Source organism: Papilio xuthus, unplaced genomic scaffold (genome assembly GCF_000836235.2).
Source record: "Papilio xuthus unplaced genomic scaffold, Pxut_1.1 DF828780.1, whole genome shotgun sequence".
Classification (NCBI taxonomy): domain Eukaryota; kingdom Metazoa; phylum Arthropoda; class Insecta; order Lepidoptera; family Papilionidae; genus Papilio; species Papilio xuthus.
In genome coordinates, this window is record NW_013529869.1 from 1,151,340 (window position 1) to 1,169,665 (window position 18,326).

At 33.9% G+C, this 18,326-nt stretch overlaps 1 protein-coding gene across 2 annotated transcripts; it reads left to right on the forward strand.

Moving 5' to 3' along the window:
* Positions 1-812: 812 nt before the first annotated feature.
* On the forward strand, positions 813-14,785 carry mys (position-specific antigen beta subunit myospheroid). 2 transcript variants are annotated; one of them, XM_013326835.1, is made up of 17 exons: positions 813-990; positions 6,175-6,505; positions 6,843-7,013; positions 7,329-7,557; positions 8,170-8,254; positions 8,559-8,729; positions 9,375-9,482; positions 9,849-10,001; positions 10,271-10,393; positions 10,730-10,897; positions 11,123-11,359; positions 11,503-11,677; positions 12,111-12,214; positions 12,452-12,593; positions 12,794-12,927; positions 13,275-13,427; positions 13,793-14,785. In XM_013326835.1, exons 2-17 carry the CDS (start codon positions 6,214-6,216, stop codon positions 13,856-13,858), a joined length of 2,511 nt encoding a protein of 836 aa, XP_013182289.1. In that variant the 5' UTR covers positions 813-990; positions 6,175-6,213; the 3' UTR covers positions 13,859-14,785. The 2 variants fall into 2 exon arrangements, with proteins under 2 accessions (XP_013182289.1, XP_013182290.1); XM_013326836.1 differs by lacking the exon at positions 813-990 and adding an exon at positions 4,006-4,436.
* The last annotated feature ends 3,541 nt before the right edge of the window (positions 14,786-18,326 follow it).

Sequence of the window (18,326 nt, forward strand, 5' to 3'; positions counted from 1 at the left end):
AAAAAATCGATCCGCTACCAACATTGTGCAAAAAAAGCTACGTTCCATATTTCTAAAAAGCTTTGAAGATTCAAGATATAATTTTTTGGACTCTTCATTAAAATGAAATAAAAAAAAGCTATTTTCAACATTACCTACTTTCCAACTATATGCAAGCTTAAAATATAATGGCCATAAGTTCTTTTTATGGAAAGATTTGAAGAACTTGGTCAATTTGTTTCTCTGTAGGATCTAATAAGAAAACAGTACATATTATAAGTTTCACACGGTAAATATTCCTATTTACTATATCTATGAATATTATAAAATTCCTCCAAACTACAAGAACAGATAAAGAAAGCTTCAAAATTTTACTGGTATATTATCAGTTTTGTTATTTGTAAAGATTCGCAGTCCCTTCCAACCCACCATTGATGATTGCTTAGTAGGAAATGTTATTTTTCTGCTGTCTTTGATAACTTTATATAGCTCAGCTTGATTAATTGTAATATTATTGTTATTTTATGTGAGTTTTAAACAAGTTTTGACACCGCGTTGTACCAAGTATTTTGGATTTTAACTGTCTTTATGACATTACATTTTGAATATAATTCATAATGCTGAAAACAGTTTTTGAGTTGAATCTTAAAGCCAAATGTTAAAAAATAAACAAATAACTAATTTATTAGTAATATATATAGTTAGTTATTTTATCACAGTATTATGATCTTGGATCTTAACCTAAACTGATCTTCTATTGATCATTCTCAATATCTGCGCTGTGTATATATTGTCATTTGAACGCAGCTTAAAGTCTTTGATTGGTTTTGGTTTGGTTTGGCAAATTTGGCATTGGTTGATTATTGTTTTAGGTTGAGTGGTAATGGGTAAATGAGTAATTTATTTACTTTAAAGTTAAAGGATTATCTCATGTGTTTCTTTTGTAAGGTGTAACAAAATAGAAATGGGATTTTGTATTGGTGTGCTTCTTAAACAAATAAAATAAGACTGGTAAGTATGAAATCTTAATGTACTTAAGCTTGTTGTTCTCAATTTTGTAGTCCGATTGCGAAATATTGAACTTAGAGGTAATTATAAGCATTCAGGAGCTTTCTATACATTATCCTTTTAGGAATCTGATCTTACTGCCTTCCTAGTAAGCTATACTTTCACACGCGACTATTACTTTACTATCAAAGCAATGCTTTCCATATATACATATGAATAATTTAATCATAACAGTTACATATAAGATTAACATCCCACGTTATTTTTTGATGTATAAAACTTTATTTTTTATGCAATTTATGTGTAATTACTAGAATCCAATTGATATTAATTAGAATAATGGGTAGTGAATTCTTTTACATTACTTATAGTTTCCTACCAATTAAATAACTTTCCACTTATATTTTAAATATATTATACATATATTGACAGTAGTAGAGTCCACACATCCATAGCTGACACTGCATCATTTAATCTACTGCTCAATCTGTGCAATATCACATTTACAAAGAAGAAATGTATGTCATGGTAGTATTTTATGTATTTCTATTTTATCTGATGAGTGTGTGCAAGTGGCCAAATTCCCCTTTTAGGGGGAAAAATACCTTCTTGTATGTTCCTCTCCTTGGTTTATGAAAGGTTGGCAATGTATTTGCTATTTTGTAACTGGTTGCAGATGGTTATGGACAGGTGCCATCTGGGACAGTTGATTTGCCACCTTTAACCACTGAAAAACTAAATGCTTAACACTTAGTACTCCAGTATCTGAAATAACATGGTGTATCAATAACTCCGGTGCCATTAGGCCCTCCCACATAAATATGTATAAATACCGTTGTAACAAAATATCACTTTCAACATTCTTTGTTTCTGGGTTTATTGGTGTAACATCAACTAATTCAGTCATAGCAGCGACAGCGGATTTGAGTCTCACATTTTGAATGTCGCCCTAGCGGCGACAACGCAGTGCAAAGGTTAAATTATTGTCCAGTGTGCCTTCCTAAATATCTTCTTGCTTGATGTACTTTTTTATATTGTGGTGGAGTGATATGTCAGGATTCAGCCAAGTGGAAGTCCACAATGTCCACAGTTATGTGTGCGAATTGTGTTATTGTTAATTTAAATGGGTTAGTTATAGGAACAATTATTTTAAGTTAATTTGATGACAATATTCCTTGGTAGTAGTTTGATAAAGTGTGCTTTAAACGATACTGCTGCAGTAAGTGTAGTCCTAGATATGTGCTAGTAACTTTTTTCAATCTCTTATAGTATTCTGTTCTATTTACCTATACAATAATTATTTAATTCCATGTGTGATACGTATATTGCGATTTAGCCTAAATTAAATTTTTAACATTTATTTGTCTAATTAAAAATGTCAATGAGAATAACACGGAAAATTGCACTGTAAAAAAAGTTCGATTTTCATTTCGTAATAGTAGTTTTAGGTGCTGTACGATGGTGCCGCGCCCGCCGGAGCGTACGGGTGCGGTCGTTGACCTCGCGGTTCACCCCAACCGTTAGCGTCGATATATGGAAACTTGGACAGGTTGCACTGGCCGGGATTCTGCCACCGTACTCCTGATACTTTTTTACTGTTTTGTATCAGCCGTTAGTCGCCACCAATAGTTCCTAGCGGATTGCGAGATCCTTAGAATTGCGCTGCTAAAAACGTTCTATTGCGGACAAACGATACTTCAGTCAGTGCTGCAGTTAGCACACGTAAATGGCTCTAACGATCGTGGTCGAACCATAGTCTTCGTTTGGTACTACAGGAATACGAACAATTCGAATTGTACGAACCCTAATTATAAAACACTTCAGCCAAGAAGTTTTCTATGTTTTTTAAAAATGTTAATCGGTTTAAATCTTGATTTTCGTAAATTATACAATAAATAAGCAAGGCGATGTAAGTGTGGAAAAAAATTGAGAAAAACAAATCTGGCCCGTTTTAACACGTATTACATTAGGGATATTATGTATGGGCAGTTGATGAGTTCTATTGCCGTTATATCAGCTAAATGAATATAGGGATGTAAAAAAAATATCTCTGCTATGGACGGGAAAAATAGGTCACAGCCTCGATTTTCTGTTTAATTAAAGTTTCATTTAATTTCACAGAACACATTTTAAGTTAGTCAGAAAAATATCGATCGTCTTTTAAGGGTTTTCAGCTACAAGGATAAACGTTTTGTAAAATTACTAACAGAGTATATATATTATTCTAAGATATAAACAATAAAACAATAAGGAATATCATTATACGTTGCCGAGTATGTTATGCGAATTGCAATACCATTTTTGTCGCAATCAATGTGAGTTATCATTTTAATAAGGTTACTTACATACGCGCTTGACTCATTGTAAATGAGAATACATCGACGTGCGTCACTAAAACTGTTATTTTGTAATTATTTAGATTTTTACTCTTAACAAAAACTGTGATTCAAATAATAGCGCGAAGGTATACGTCCATGACACCTTATGTCATGACTATATTGGTCAGCTCATTACTTTATGACGTAACCCGTGTGGCCTACACAGACTCGTTTCTCGTGTAAAAACCTTGATTTCGGTGTGAATTATGAATCGAGTACTATTGAATTTTTTTATGTTCCAATTTTTGGGTGTATTTAAAATTAAAACTTGAAGTATTGTTATCTTACTTCTTACTAATATTATAAATGCGAATGTTTGGATGCGATGGATGGATCTCCAGAAGGGCTGGACAGACCGCGATACAATTTTGCACACATAGAACATAATTTGGAAGTACACATAGTTATGTTATTTTTTAATTCCAAACAGACAGTCGCGGACCAATGCCTGTTGAGAATAATTCTTTTATTAAAAATTCCTTTTTAATGGGACTTAGGAGTTTTAAAGTTTATTGAAATGTAATGAAACTGCAGCTTGGCTGTATTATTAATGTGCATATTGATTCTAAGAAGAACGGTGACGGCGCCTTGCGTATCACTGGCTGACGAAGTTATTTTCTGAACAATTAGTCACGCGTGTATCCGGCGCAGGCAGGCCGTGTGCTGCTCACGCTCCGAAATACGATTTATATTATTACGAAATGTTACTTCGATGACCATTATTATTATTAAAAATAATATTAAAGTGTTTGTTAATAATTAAAAAAACTTTTTCTTTAATGTGGATCAATGTGTAATGTTATTTTGAAAGTTTGGTATTGTTAATTACTTTTTAATATCCCATCGATAAATTTAGACAGTTATTAATAAATTGTATAGTAACTGTAAGTATAAGAAAGTAATGAAACAGTGATAAAATTAAATTTAACTTTTTAGTGTTGTTTTGTGCGAAATGTGAGTCAATTACTTGATAAGGAGTGTGAAACTTTATGATTTTATTATGTGCACACAATTATAGTGACAAGAAGTGTATATGTGACAAATCTTGTTGGATTTATGATACATTTTTTTGTAAGTACATAATTTTTAAAGAAAAAAATATCTAGTGGGCTTATATTATCTATGGTCTTTAACACTATGATTGTAGAATGATCCTACGATTTACATTTTTATAGATAATATATTTTCATAAACATATTGTAATTTCTTCTAAAATACATTTGTTTGTAATGAGGTTAAGGATGAATGTGTTAACAAGTCTATGAGGAAAGCGTTTAGGTATAAAGCAAATTGTTGGTTTTTGTTTTGCTTATAAATTATCTACATTTTCGAATCGAAAAGGCTAAAGGTGTTAAGTACTAATACGAATTATAAGGCTACTATATGTTTAATAAAAAATTATTAACAACTACCAGATTTTTTAGTAGACGTAAGCAACAGTAAATGAGCGAAAGTAAAAATGATATTTAATTCGCTGATTATATCACTTGATGCAAATGAATCACATTGCAATGTAATATGTTATATGTTTACATAAACAAGGAAATGGTGATAAAGAGTTTATACTTGTATGCAATTACAAAACCAATGAAAATACATACATATTTTATTCACATTTATACAAATAATACGCGAAAACGTTACATCAATCATAGTAATTTACTTGTAGGATAGTTTTGCTGAAGTCTATTTATAGTAATAATTAAACCAAGAGAAATTTTATTGGACAATATCATCTGATTTATATTAACTCCTAAATAAACACAGTTCTTAGTGTAATATTTATAATTATAATAACACAAAATTAATAAAAAAAAGTGTCAATATTAATAAAAAAAAACTTGTGTTTTCCTGTTTTTAATTTGATAGTAAAATGTAATCGCAACATGTGCGGATGAATGTGGATCGCCTACGTACCGCGTCAAGAAGCGGATTTATTTAGTCCGACTGTACTATGCTGCTCGTTAGGGTTGTCCAGTATTATAACTAATGTTAGGAAGAAAAACTGATACTGTGCCGGCGTAACGGCACAACACTAGACCTATCAAAATGTCAATGCTTATGCCCCCTCACTAATCGATATGATACTTTATTTGGTAACGATAGCGCGCCATTCGTTCCAAATGATTCTAACCAATATTGTCTAAAACTAGGTATAACGTGATAAGGTTTTTTTTTTAATATTCATCAGTTGGAATCCCCGACGTAGCATTTGTCATTACCGTGACTTTATGATGATATTATTATATTATAGTATGTTTGAATGTGAAAATTCAAACAGCGCTTTAAATTAAATATTCGCTTTTCACTTCCTCGTAAGAGTGGTGGTAGCCCTAGGAACGACCTCGATGCGGCGGCGTGGGAGGAGCCCGCCCTTTCTCACCAGCAGAGCGCCCACATCGTTCTCACCTCGTCTTATAGCATGAACTGAACACCATTCATCGCTCTTTCTTATTCATAAAAAAGAAACCACCTTAACAATATGATTAAACGAATTTTAATAAATATACAGTAGTGAATCATTGTCTTGTAAAAAGATGTAGTGCCATTATCGATGATTTAATCAATCATTTGTTGTTAAATGTTATGAACAATGATTCAACAGCTGATGTCATTAAATAATTACTTTGTTTGAATTATAAGATTAAGTTATCTCCAGTTCAATCAAAGTTCTTAACTTTTAGCATTTTTAGTTTGTAGAAATTTGAACGACGTCAAATACTCATCTCAATGCGTTATCTCAAAAACCTTACCATCGCATTTGTATCATGTAGTAACGTTAATGAAATAAATTTCTCTTTTGTTACAGATATATCGAATCTGAATAGATAAACGAAACGAACACAAAATGCATAAGCAACGATCTAGTGTAGTGTTTGTGTGGGTGTGCTTGTTGGCGTCATGCTGGGCGCAGCGAGCCGAGCAACTCCTAGCCCAGAACCCTTGCTCCAGCAAGACGATCTGCAGCGACTGTATACGTACCGCCTTCTGTGCGTGGTGCTTCGCCCCCGAGTTCAACGGGCCCCGATGTTTTAACCCGGCGGTAGAGGGCGGCACTGGAGGCTGCGATGAAGCCTATATATTCAACCCCGACAACCAGCGAACTCTCGATCCTATGTTTAACAAAGAATTGACTAGAGGTACGTCACTATGTCAAGTATTTACACAAATTCTGACTGACATCTTCGATTATATTGTACTAAAAACATTTGTTGCACCTTTTATGACTCGACAAGAAAAGGGCCACGCCTTGTTGTCTGACATATCACGCTATTCTTATCGTAATGTCAGCAGTTTTCCTTTTAGACTGACAGTTACAAATTAATGGATCACTTAATATAGTCCCTTGATTATTGTAATTTAAGCTACGGATATTTAAGAATGTTTATTAATTTTCATTGTTTAAAGCTGATGATGACATTCTCTTTCCAATATACCTGTTTAATGTATTATGTGATTTATAATGTTGCTTAACAGCCAGGGGTCGTATCGGGGCGGGCATGGAGTCATCTTTCTACGAGGAGTCTTACAGCAGCAGTAGCACCAGCATGAAGGGTGGCAGCGGCTACATGGCTGGAGGAGGCGCGGCTTTCGGCGAGAACTTAGTGCAAATCAAACCACAACGAGTCAATATGAAATTGAGAATGAGTAAGTTGTTTTTTTTAATCACAATGTATATTAACTTATCCGTCTTGACATTCAATGCAAAACATCATTATTAGGTCACAATACGTCCTCACAGAGGGGCGCGGAGCCTACCCTAAATTAAGTGACTAGGCCATAGTCAACCACTCCCAGTGCGGGTTGGTGAGCTTCACACATGTCTTCGAATCTCTTCTCAGAAATGTGCAGGTTGCACCTCGATGTTTTCCTTCATCGTTAGACAGTTTAGAACTTTCTTGGGACTTTTGTTCGTGACATCAAATAGTTAAGAAAATAATTATTTATGTTCTTTGTGTATAGATCAAATGGAAAAGATGTCGTTCTCGTACGCTCAAGCGCAAGACTACCCGGTGGATTTATACTACCTTATGGACCTCAGTAGATCTATGAAGAATGACAAGGACAAACTAAGTACTCTCGGCAGTCTCCTCTCCAGTACTATGAGGAACATTACCTCAAACTTCAGGATCGGCTTTGGATCCTTCGTCGACAAGCTCGTCATGCCATACGTGTCAACAGTACCCAAAAAGTAAGTTTCGTTACTAATTACTTCAAAAAATCGTATATAGACCCTAAATATTATTTTTTTTTCGTAATAAACAGTTCGAGTCTTGTTTTTAAAAGGATTAAAACAGTATACTTCGTTATATTGTATACATATAAACTTCTTATGTTATTTTTCTAACCTTACATAATAAATTTTGAGATTTTCCTATTTTTTTCTAAGGTTTTTGGTTTTCCTAAGATACAAATTAAATCTGTATATATTTAATAACATTAATTACATTTACACAATAGGCTAAAGATAATTACATTCGGGGAACATTATTTATTTATGTACGAACGAGTAAAGTTTTTGCTATTATACAATATGGAGAATATTAACCTGGTTAGAATAGTTGTATTATTATTTCTAGGTTTGACTCTCAGATTAAGGAAAATGTGTATAAATCTAATCATAAATATTGAGAAATAAAAAAAAATAGCTGAACGCGACGTGCCACGTAAAAAAAATATTTTACTTAAGATAGAAATCTTCCCTGGCGTCGAAGTTGACCCTACCAAACTTTCATTTGAATACGATGAGTGGTTTAGAAAGCCATAGATATTAATTTATATAGATTTAACTTTTTTATTTCAGTTTGATCTCCCCGTGTGACGGCTGCGCGGCACCCTATGGATTCAAGAATCAAATGTCTCTTAGTAACGACACTGATTCCTTTGATGTAAGTTTTATACAAGTTTTCTTGTGCTTTTTACAGTTTGTGCAAAAATTGTACTTGGTAAAAATGTATCGGAGCAATTAAGCTAATTGCGTGCTACATTTAATAAAAAATGAACAAGGTTTTGTAATTAAAATGGTTTTTGTGGCAGCTTTAATCGAATATCAATCGTCTGTGTATGTAATAAGGTAGATTTTTCATTGCATTTTTAATAGAAGTGTAAAAAAAGGTCGCGCATGCAATTATCCTTTCAACTACGAATTGCTTTATGTGACATTTTTTATATTTTTTATTTATTTGTCAACAGAAAGCAGTTGCCGGTGCTGATGTATCAGGTAACTTGGACTCCCCTGAAGGTGGTTTTGACGCCATCATGCAGGCGATCGTCTGTCAGCAGGAAATTGGATGGCGCGAAAAGGCTCGTCGTTTACTTGTGTTTTCAACGGATGCGGGCTTCCATTACGCTGGTGACGGAAAGGTATGAGACAAAATACAAAATTATACACATAGTTCATGGCAAAAAAAAAAGAAAAAGACAATGGAATCAGGGAATCTTAGTGACATATAGTCATCTCTTTCATTTTCTTTAAAATATAGAGAGAAAAGTTTGTATGCAGGTGTTTCGGCAGTGGAAACACACTGAACTACATTTAGGCCTCGTGATAACACTAAAATAGCACAAGTTTCCTCAAATCACTAGCAGATTTAATTAAAATGATAAGAAACGCAGTCTCAAGATAATGTAAATAATAAATCGAGATACAAATTTATATGAGGCACGAAGGCAAGGCAACATTGTATTTTGAAAAGATGTTAGATATTACTAGCTGTCGCCCGCGACTCCGTCCGCGCGGGATTAAAAATAGATGTTGGCCGATTCTCAGACCTACTCAATATGCTCACAAAATTTCATGAGAATCAGTCAAGTCGTTTCGGAGGAGTATGGGAACGAAAATTGTGACACGAGAATTTTATATATAAGATTATATGTAATATTGTATGTAAACTATTTCAAAATACACTTTTATAGTTAAGTTACAGGTCATATTATAAAAAAGAAACTACAAATTTTAAGCAAAACCATTTTGGTAACATATGTAAATATATATAAATTTGTTTACAGCTCGGTGGAATTGTTCAGCCTAACGATGGTGAATGCCACATGGAAAACAACTCATACACACACTCAACCATTCAAGATTATCCCAGTATTTCTCAGATTAATCTCAAGGTATCTACACTTATCATACTTAACCATACTTTTTCTTTATTATTTATGGAACATGATCAATTTTCCTCAAATTAAAAATTAAACACTTCAAGAGCCAAACATAATACCTACAGCATTTTACCAGTTAACAAATAAAATTGGTAATTTATACAGTTAAGTACAGAGATTATAGAAAACTAGTTTTCGCCCGCGACTCCGTCCTCGCACAAAAAACCTAATTAGTAGTCTTTGTAGTCTTCCAGATGTTCTGCATCTGTGTCAAATTTCAGCGAGAGCCATGCAGTTCTGGAGATACCTCCTTACAAACACCGTTCCGCTTCCGCATTTATAATATTAGTAAGATAAGATGTGGTTGTGTTGATATAGGTGAAGGAGCACGGCATCAACGTGATATTCGCGGTGACGTCGGAGCAGTTCAAGGTGTACGAGCAGCTCAGCAAGAACATCCAGGGCTCCAGCAGCGGCGTGCTCAGTGAGGACTCTGACAACGTCGTCGAATTAGTGCGCGAACAGTACAATGTGAGGCACCAAATATATATCTATTAGAAAACCCACTAATAATAATATAAAAAGGATTTGCTCGACTAGGACAGAATTTTATACTAGAAGGAGTATGAATTGAATGAGATCTTACTCTTTGAAATTGACTAAGGACATTATTTTCTTGACCCATCCTATTGTATTATGTCACATAGGTTATTCACCGTACAAATGTATTATTCGACATACTTCCCTTCTGTTCATTTGCTGGGTAATATTTTGGATATTGTAACTTTTTTTCTTTGCAGAAAATAACATCGACCGTAGAAATGAAACACACGTCAAGTGACGCCGTGCAGTTGACCTACTATTCTTCGTGTCTCGGCCCTAAGGGCAACCTTAAGAAGACGAACAAATGTGACGGATTGAAGGTTACTACTCATCTATCTTTTGATCTATTGAGCTTAGCTAATTGTGTTTATTTATAATTAATTTTTGTTAGGACGATATATAATTGTAGAAATATGTATTCTAGAATTCCCATCTCCATTGAACATTCGTCATTTTGGAATTCCTTACTCGTAATCAATTTGTTATTTAGCGTTTTGTTTTAACATTTATGATACATACAGAAAATATTTATAAAAATAATGAGATTGAACACAAGGAATTGTCATACAGTTAACACAATGATATTAATTTATTGTTAAGTGTTTTAGATCTAATTTATTTGTATGAAATATCGTCTATTTTATTTTATACTGTAGGTCGGTGATGTCGTGGAGTTTACCGCGGAGATAACATTGAAAGAGTGTCCCAAAGACCCGAGCAAGTGGAAGGAGACATTCACCATCTACCCTGTGGGCATGTCGGAGAGCCTCACCGTCGAGCTGGAGATGCTGTGCGACTGCCCCTGCGAACACCCTGGACACCATGTATGTAGCAGGCATTTATTAATTTAATTTATATTTAAATATTGGTACAAGTAACTTAAATTGTAGTTTATAAAATGTAGTTTAAAACAGCTATCACTAAAAGGTGGAAAATGTTGCTTACACCTAATGTTTCAACATTTTTCCTTTTGCTTCTCAAATATTTTGGCAAATAGTTTAGTTAGGGGTTATAGAATATGTTTATTTACCGTATTTATTGCATTGTAGGCTTACAGCGAGAGTCCGCTAGTATGCAGCGGGCAGGGTATATCCGCGTGCGGCGTGTGCCTCTGTAACCCGGGCCGCTTCGGCAAGGGGTGCGAGTGTTCAGCTCACGGCGGCGCCTCGCTGGAGCAGGAGCGCGGCTGCCGGCCCGGCAACGCCTCCACCGGCCCGCTCTGCTCCGGCCGCGGCTCCTGCAACTGCGGACTCTGCGAGTGCAACAAGCTCGATGATCCTCTCAAGGTAAATTGTCCATTACCGTCTAACATCAACACTCGTAATAAAAAAAATAGTTGATTTTATAAATTAACCATTTTTTTTCCCTTAGAAACTATTTCGAAAGGAAAGGTGTGCTCTAGCTCTTTTTCTTATTTTTTTTGTTACAGGTGATATCCGGTCCGTTCTGCGAGTGCGACAACTTCACGTGCGACATGAACAAGGGCGAGTTGTGCTCGGGGCGCGAGCACGGCGAGTGCGTGTGCGGCAAATGCGCCTGCAAGCCCGACTACACCGGCCCCGCCTGCCAGTGCCCGCTCGATGAGACGCCCTGTCTAGCGCCCAGTACGAACATATCTTTACACTCATCATATCTTCATATCTCAGATGTATCCATTTCATCATTTCCTGAAATGTTGACTGTTTTGAAGAGAGTTAATTCAATTCGTATTCTCTCTGGCGTGTTATGTACTGTATATGATACTAGTGGTCGCCCGCGACTTCGTCAGCACAGAATTTAGCTACCACCCCGCTAAAAACCTGTCAAAATGGGTTCATCCATAGATTACTCGAAACAAAAGCGACATCAAATAAGTAATGTATCCAAAATACGATTTTTTTTTTGGACATACAGACACCAATTTATTTAATATGTAAAGATCAAGATTGATAAATCATTACAGATTCCTTTAGCTCTATAATCTACTTTAGAACATTTATCCAGTCTTATCAGTATTTAAATTGGAATAGGAGAGATGTAATGTTTGTTGTGTTGCAGACGGCAAGAGTTGCAGCGGGCACGGTCACTGTGTGTGCGGGCAGTGTGTGTGCGACGTGGACGAGGACCGCCACTACACCGGCATATACTGCGAAAAGAGCCCCGTAAGTATTACACATTTTATTATAATATATAAAATATGCGTAATTGAAAGCATTTTATCACCGTTTGCAAAAAAAAAATACTTTTCTTCCAAATATCATAAATAGACTTGAAAATAGAGAAAATTGATTAAGAAAACTAAAGCGAAATATTCTAAAATGTTTACGTCCTTTTTAGTAAATATTCGAAGAAATTATAATGTTTAGCTTTTTATTAATATTGGGTAATTATTATTTTAGGCGTTACCCAGAAAATGTTTGGACTTCCAAGAATGTGTCCTCTGTCAAGTGCACAAGCGAGGCAGACTTTACAATCCGGATGAGCCGAAAGAGTGTGGCAAATGTGACCTGGAACCTGTTATTGAAGAAGGCAGAATTGAAGGTAATCATAAATTTGTTCCATGATTTCGATTCATAGTTTGAACAACATAATGGCACTTTGTGAACATAAAAATCTTAATAACAATTAGGTACATTGTGGAGAATAATTTCTCTATTAAACTTGGTAAATTGTTTACATTTAATATTTTTTTTTTTTAAATTTGATAAAAAGAGTTTCTCAGTAAATATTGTGTTGTACAGCCAACCAATCACTGAACGAGAACCTGTGCAACTACTACGACGACGACCACTGCCTGTATGTGTACGTGTACTCATACAATGAAACCGAGCACCTGCACATCCGCGCGCAGAAGGAGAAAGTCTGCCCCAAGAAGGTATCTACTTCATTTTACATTACGTATGCGTGTGATGTAAGTAATAATATACGAATGTAGAGCGCTGTAATGCGAATATATGGATGGATGGATGGATGTTTATCAGAAGGTATCTCCAGAACATCTGCGTGGATCTTGCTGAAAGGCATAGATATTAGTTTGGAAGAACACATTGGTAATAATTTTAAGTTTTTTCAATTCTTGGCTTAAAGCTAGTTTTTATTAAGTCGTAAAATATCTATTTAATAATAGATTCCATGTCTTTGACCTTGTAGTGTAATAATGGTACTCGTAATGTCTTAGAAGCTAGTCTTTTTTTTATTTTCACTCTGGTCATTTTTTATTAGGTATCGATCCTGGGTATCGTGCTTGGAGTGATAGCGGCCATCGTGCTAGTGGGGCTGGCACTGCTGATGCTGTGGAAGATGGTCACCACAATACACGACCGCCGCGAATTCGCACGCTTCGAGAAGGAGCGCATGATGGCCAAGTGGGACACGGTATGGAAAAAATTATAACATTTAACTATTTATGTTATATAAAAATCTACCTGTATTTATTTTTTTTGGAATATATGAGAAGAATAATTTTGTAGTGGTATTTCAGCACAGAAATTCCGCAGTTAATGATAATTTATTTTGCAATTGATTACTAACAATATCTATATAGAATTAGAAGGGGTCTTAAGTGTGATTTATTAAATGTTTAAAATAATAATTATAATGTCGTCAATAGCCTAATAGTTAAGGGTACGGATTTCCGATCACGAGGTCGGGGGTTCGAATCCCGCCATTCGACTATTGTCGTAAACCAAGCACAAGCCTAGAGCTTAGTTGGAAACATAATTACTTTTTTCTTTCCACAGGGCGAGAACCCAATTTACAAGCAGGCTACATCGACGTTCAAAAATCCTACGTATGCGGGAAAATAGATCTGTCAGATCAGTTTCTGAACCAGAAACTTGAAATCTCTGTACATTTATCTCATCTGTAGTAAGCATTTGAATAAAACAAGCCAACAGTATTCGCTAAAACAAAAAAAATATTTTTAGGAATTTTTAGATGTCTGTTTAAAATAAAATGCCTTAAAATTGTGCCTTTATATTCATACCATATTTGCATAAACGATATTATATACAATAGATTTTTATATTGTCAATTTTTTTTAATATTTTTTTCAGAAAATGCTTTATAATGGTGTTTTAATCTCATACGTTTTGTGTACGCTTTTGTACTTAGTGTGAGTGTTTGTATGTACTTATGTGTGTAGTTGATCGCATATTAGACGTTATGTAGAACCGAAATATATATATGAAGAAAATATTGAAGCCCCAGATAGATACGTAATATATAACTAGAGTTAGGAAGATAAAACGACATTTTTACGATGTACTGGCGCAACACTAGCCTTACTAAAAAGTTTATGTCCCCTCACTATTCATTCTGACACTTGACTTTGTAACTAAAACGCGCTATTCGCGCCAGAGGTTTCTAATTAATAATGTCTGACACTAGTTATTATGCTTATGCTGTAATGTGTTAGCAATTTTATTTCTTACATAGATTATACTCACAGCACTGCCAAGATAATAATTGTTTATGAAATGTGACGCATAGTTAGTCTTTGGTCAACTCTGAGTCATGTTAATGCTTTTATTATTTTTATTTTATAAAGAAATTAATACGAATACTTTTTTAATTATCTTATCCAAAGCTATATTTGAAAAAGAATGTTAATAGCAATAATTCATATTAGTGAGACAATGAAATACAAGACTACGTTCAAAAACCATGATAATTTAAATGTTGGTAAATGTCCTGATGTTCAATGTGCCTTGCAAAATATTTTTTAATTAAATGAGACCAATATTTTAAAGTACAATATATATTTGTTTCGGGCTACTATTTTTGTGTGATATTTTCGCACAAATTTTTATCGCAAATGTTTATGAAAATAGTTATAAAGCTATATATAATTATATTATATACCTGGAAGCTAGACCTATATGTTAAAAGAAACAATATATACTAAAATATATATAATACTAAACAATGTGACTTATTTTAATCACTGCTTAGTGCCTTTTATATAACCGTAATGTCTAGTGCCATTAATTATATAATTGTAGGAGTGTTTATTTATTTTAATTAATCCTATCGTAAACTAAGTTTTTAAGTAACATTATTTCTAATCATTAGTTAAGTTAAATGAAACTAATAGTTAATTACATTTAAGTTACTATTCTGAATTTTGAATATCATTTTTAGTAATTTTTCATACACATATTTGTAACATTTTATTTTACATCTGACAATTTTGTATATATTATATTGATTTATAATTGTGGTATTATATGGTAATAAATAAAAGTTAACGTTGAAAAATGTGTTTTATTTTCCTGAATCAATATTTTGGTAGCTTAAGTTTACCCTTAAGGGACATATTTAGCGTATCTTATAAAAAAAACTACGCTTAGGGGACCAATTAACGACTGTGAGTTGGGCAGTAAGAGATCGATAAAGTACGCAGAGAATTCGTTACCGTAATGATTGTGACTATAGAATGAAGATTTTTTTTATTACTAGTGAAAAGGCACTAATATACTCAGTTGCTACCGAGAGGATTTATATCCTGTGCTTTTATCTAAAAAAAAGAAAGCAATAATGGTCGTATGCTCAACACTCGATATTTCGACAATGGATTCATACGTTTCATTTTAGTGGTTTATTGGCAGTTAGGCAGTTTATTGGCAATATACAGGATCTTTGAAATGTAAGTTTCAAATACGTCTATTATTGAATTTTACAGAACCAAAAATATATTATTAATGCCATGGACGTGTTGTACTCTAAATTATGTAAATAACTACAATTTAATTCTTAGAGTAACTTTGGTGATATGACTTAGTACTCGTAGTTTGGATTTGTTGTGTTTTGTTCTAACAATCTTGTTTTTTTTTCGATTTAAACTTACAAATACAAATGTTGCGTTTTCTCCCCGCTCGGAAAATGTAAACATTTGAAGATGTTTCTAGAAAATTCTTATTGTCTTTCGTTAGTCTTCGTATAGAGAATTTCTACAATGTTTATTTGAAAAAGATAACACAAAGGACTTGTATCGCATATCGTATTAGTTTTCCTGCTTACATTATTCGAGTACAACATAGAAACATTTAATTTTTATAAGCTTGAAATTGCACAGCTTTTGTATTAAAAATAATGCTTAGTATGTTTTTATAAGATTTTATACTAGAGTATAGACAGTGGAAATCCTAATATGAAACTCCTTTTTTTTATTTTATTCCTTAAAAACAGGAGTCAAATTAGCCAAGCCGATATTTTTTTTTATTTATTGATCGAAGCTAGTACGGATTTCTAGTAAATTGTATTAAACGTTAATCGTTGTCAGTAACCGCCAATATCAGGAATTCAGGAACGACGTCAAGTGAAAATTTGCCCGAAATTCAATTTCCGTGCGGAACATATACATTATATGTAACGATTTATCGCTGACATAGCTTATATGAGAATCTGTTTACAATGTCGTGATTAAATGAAATAATTATCGTCTTTTTATATATTTCACAGGTAAATCAAATTAAATAAATATTAATTTTTAATTAGTTTGGTAATAATTTGTAGTTTAATTGTTAAGTATTTTCTGTACGTGTATTGCTGTAACGCCCACTAGAAAATACAATGAGCTTATCTACGATTAATTAATTTTATCTCAACGTCGTTGTTTATTAAAGATTCTGTCAGAATATTAAATGTTAAAAACAGAAGCTATATTTATAATAGTAATAAAATATTACACACAACGATGTTTTTTAACGTCTATTCTATTCACATTTTAAATGTACAAATATTCGACAAGGCATAGTTGGGGGGAGGCGATGCCTGACGGAGCCCGGCTGGACCGCGAGATTAGACCTGCCTGTACAGTCGGTATTCAATACTGTACCTACTCTTCTATGAATTTCTATTTCAGGAAAATTCCGTGAATTTGTGTCAGATTCAAGAATTTTAAAAGATTCCAATTGTGATAAAAAAAAAACACACATTTTAATCGATACGAAATTTTTTTGAATTACATGTTTTACCTTACATAGTTACCTACTTATAAATGTATGGATGTATGTATGACAAACTAGCCGTCGCTCCTGTGTCTATGATTTCTTCCAGACTACGTTCTACATCTATGCAAACTTTCAGCGAAATCCGTTGAGCCGTCACAAACATCCATCAATCCGTCTATCCATTCAAACATTCGAATTTATAATATTACCAAGAAGTACTATTATTTCTCAGTTTTAAGCTATTTTAAGTAAAATATTGGGTTGGCTATAATATGGACGGAAACACAAATCGATAGTGTTTATGCAGTAGTTTGCATATTCTTGTCAGCTTCGGCCCGTGGCAGTAAATTGTGAAGCTATCTGCCGTCTGTAATTTGGCTCAGTTTCAGGTGTCACATTACAAACTATCGATATTGTATTGTCCATTATACATTGTATCGTATCCGATGTACAAATTAACATATATGTTGTTTGAAATTGCTAAAGTATCACCTTTATTAATACTAACATTCTATATCATAAGGTAAATAAGCGAGCGGCCAACTTAATTCGCCGAAGTAGCGAAGCGACCGTGTCCGTACTTTGTAAATATTCACATCCCTACACGTCAATTTCATTTACATTAAATAAATATAAGCTATAAGGAATAAAAAAAATATGGGATTTAATTTAAACATATTTCGAAAACAAAAATGCTCTAAACCACGATTTCATTTGTCATATTCGCGCATATAGTTGTACAAGACAATAAATAGCCCGGCAAATGCACATAGCACGTACAATTGGGACATATTTGCACTTTACTTGCTAAAATATGTATCAGAATTTGGCATCGTGGTTAAAATTTGCCGTTCTGAGACTATTCGAATACAAACATAATCTATAAATGTAATAAAATCGTTTATTGAAATAGAGCAGCAGTGGTATTGGTAGGTAGAGGCTCCGCAGGTGGCTGGGCGACGCCGGCAGGAGTCGGCGAGGGCGCGGCGGGCGCGGCAGTGCACCCGCGAACATAGCTCGTGCATCACGCTCCCGTCAAAACAGAGAAAAGCGCGCCAAAACGCTCCCGGCTACAAAATACACACAAATTTTGAATTAAAACTTTCCCATACACATACAAGGTGAGTACTAAATATAATTTTAATATAAACGCTAATAGAATATCTACTTGTTATATTAATTTAGAATATTTTTTAATCAAACTATCATTATTAGTGGCAAAGTTTTAATTAAATTGAAAAACAATAATACTGAAGCATTCCAGAAATTTGCCATTCGACTTTTAATTAAAACGACCAAGTAGGCACTTCTATTGCGTTTA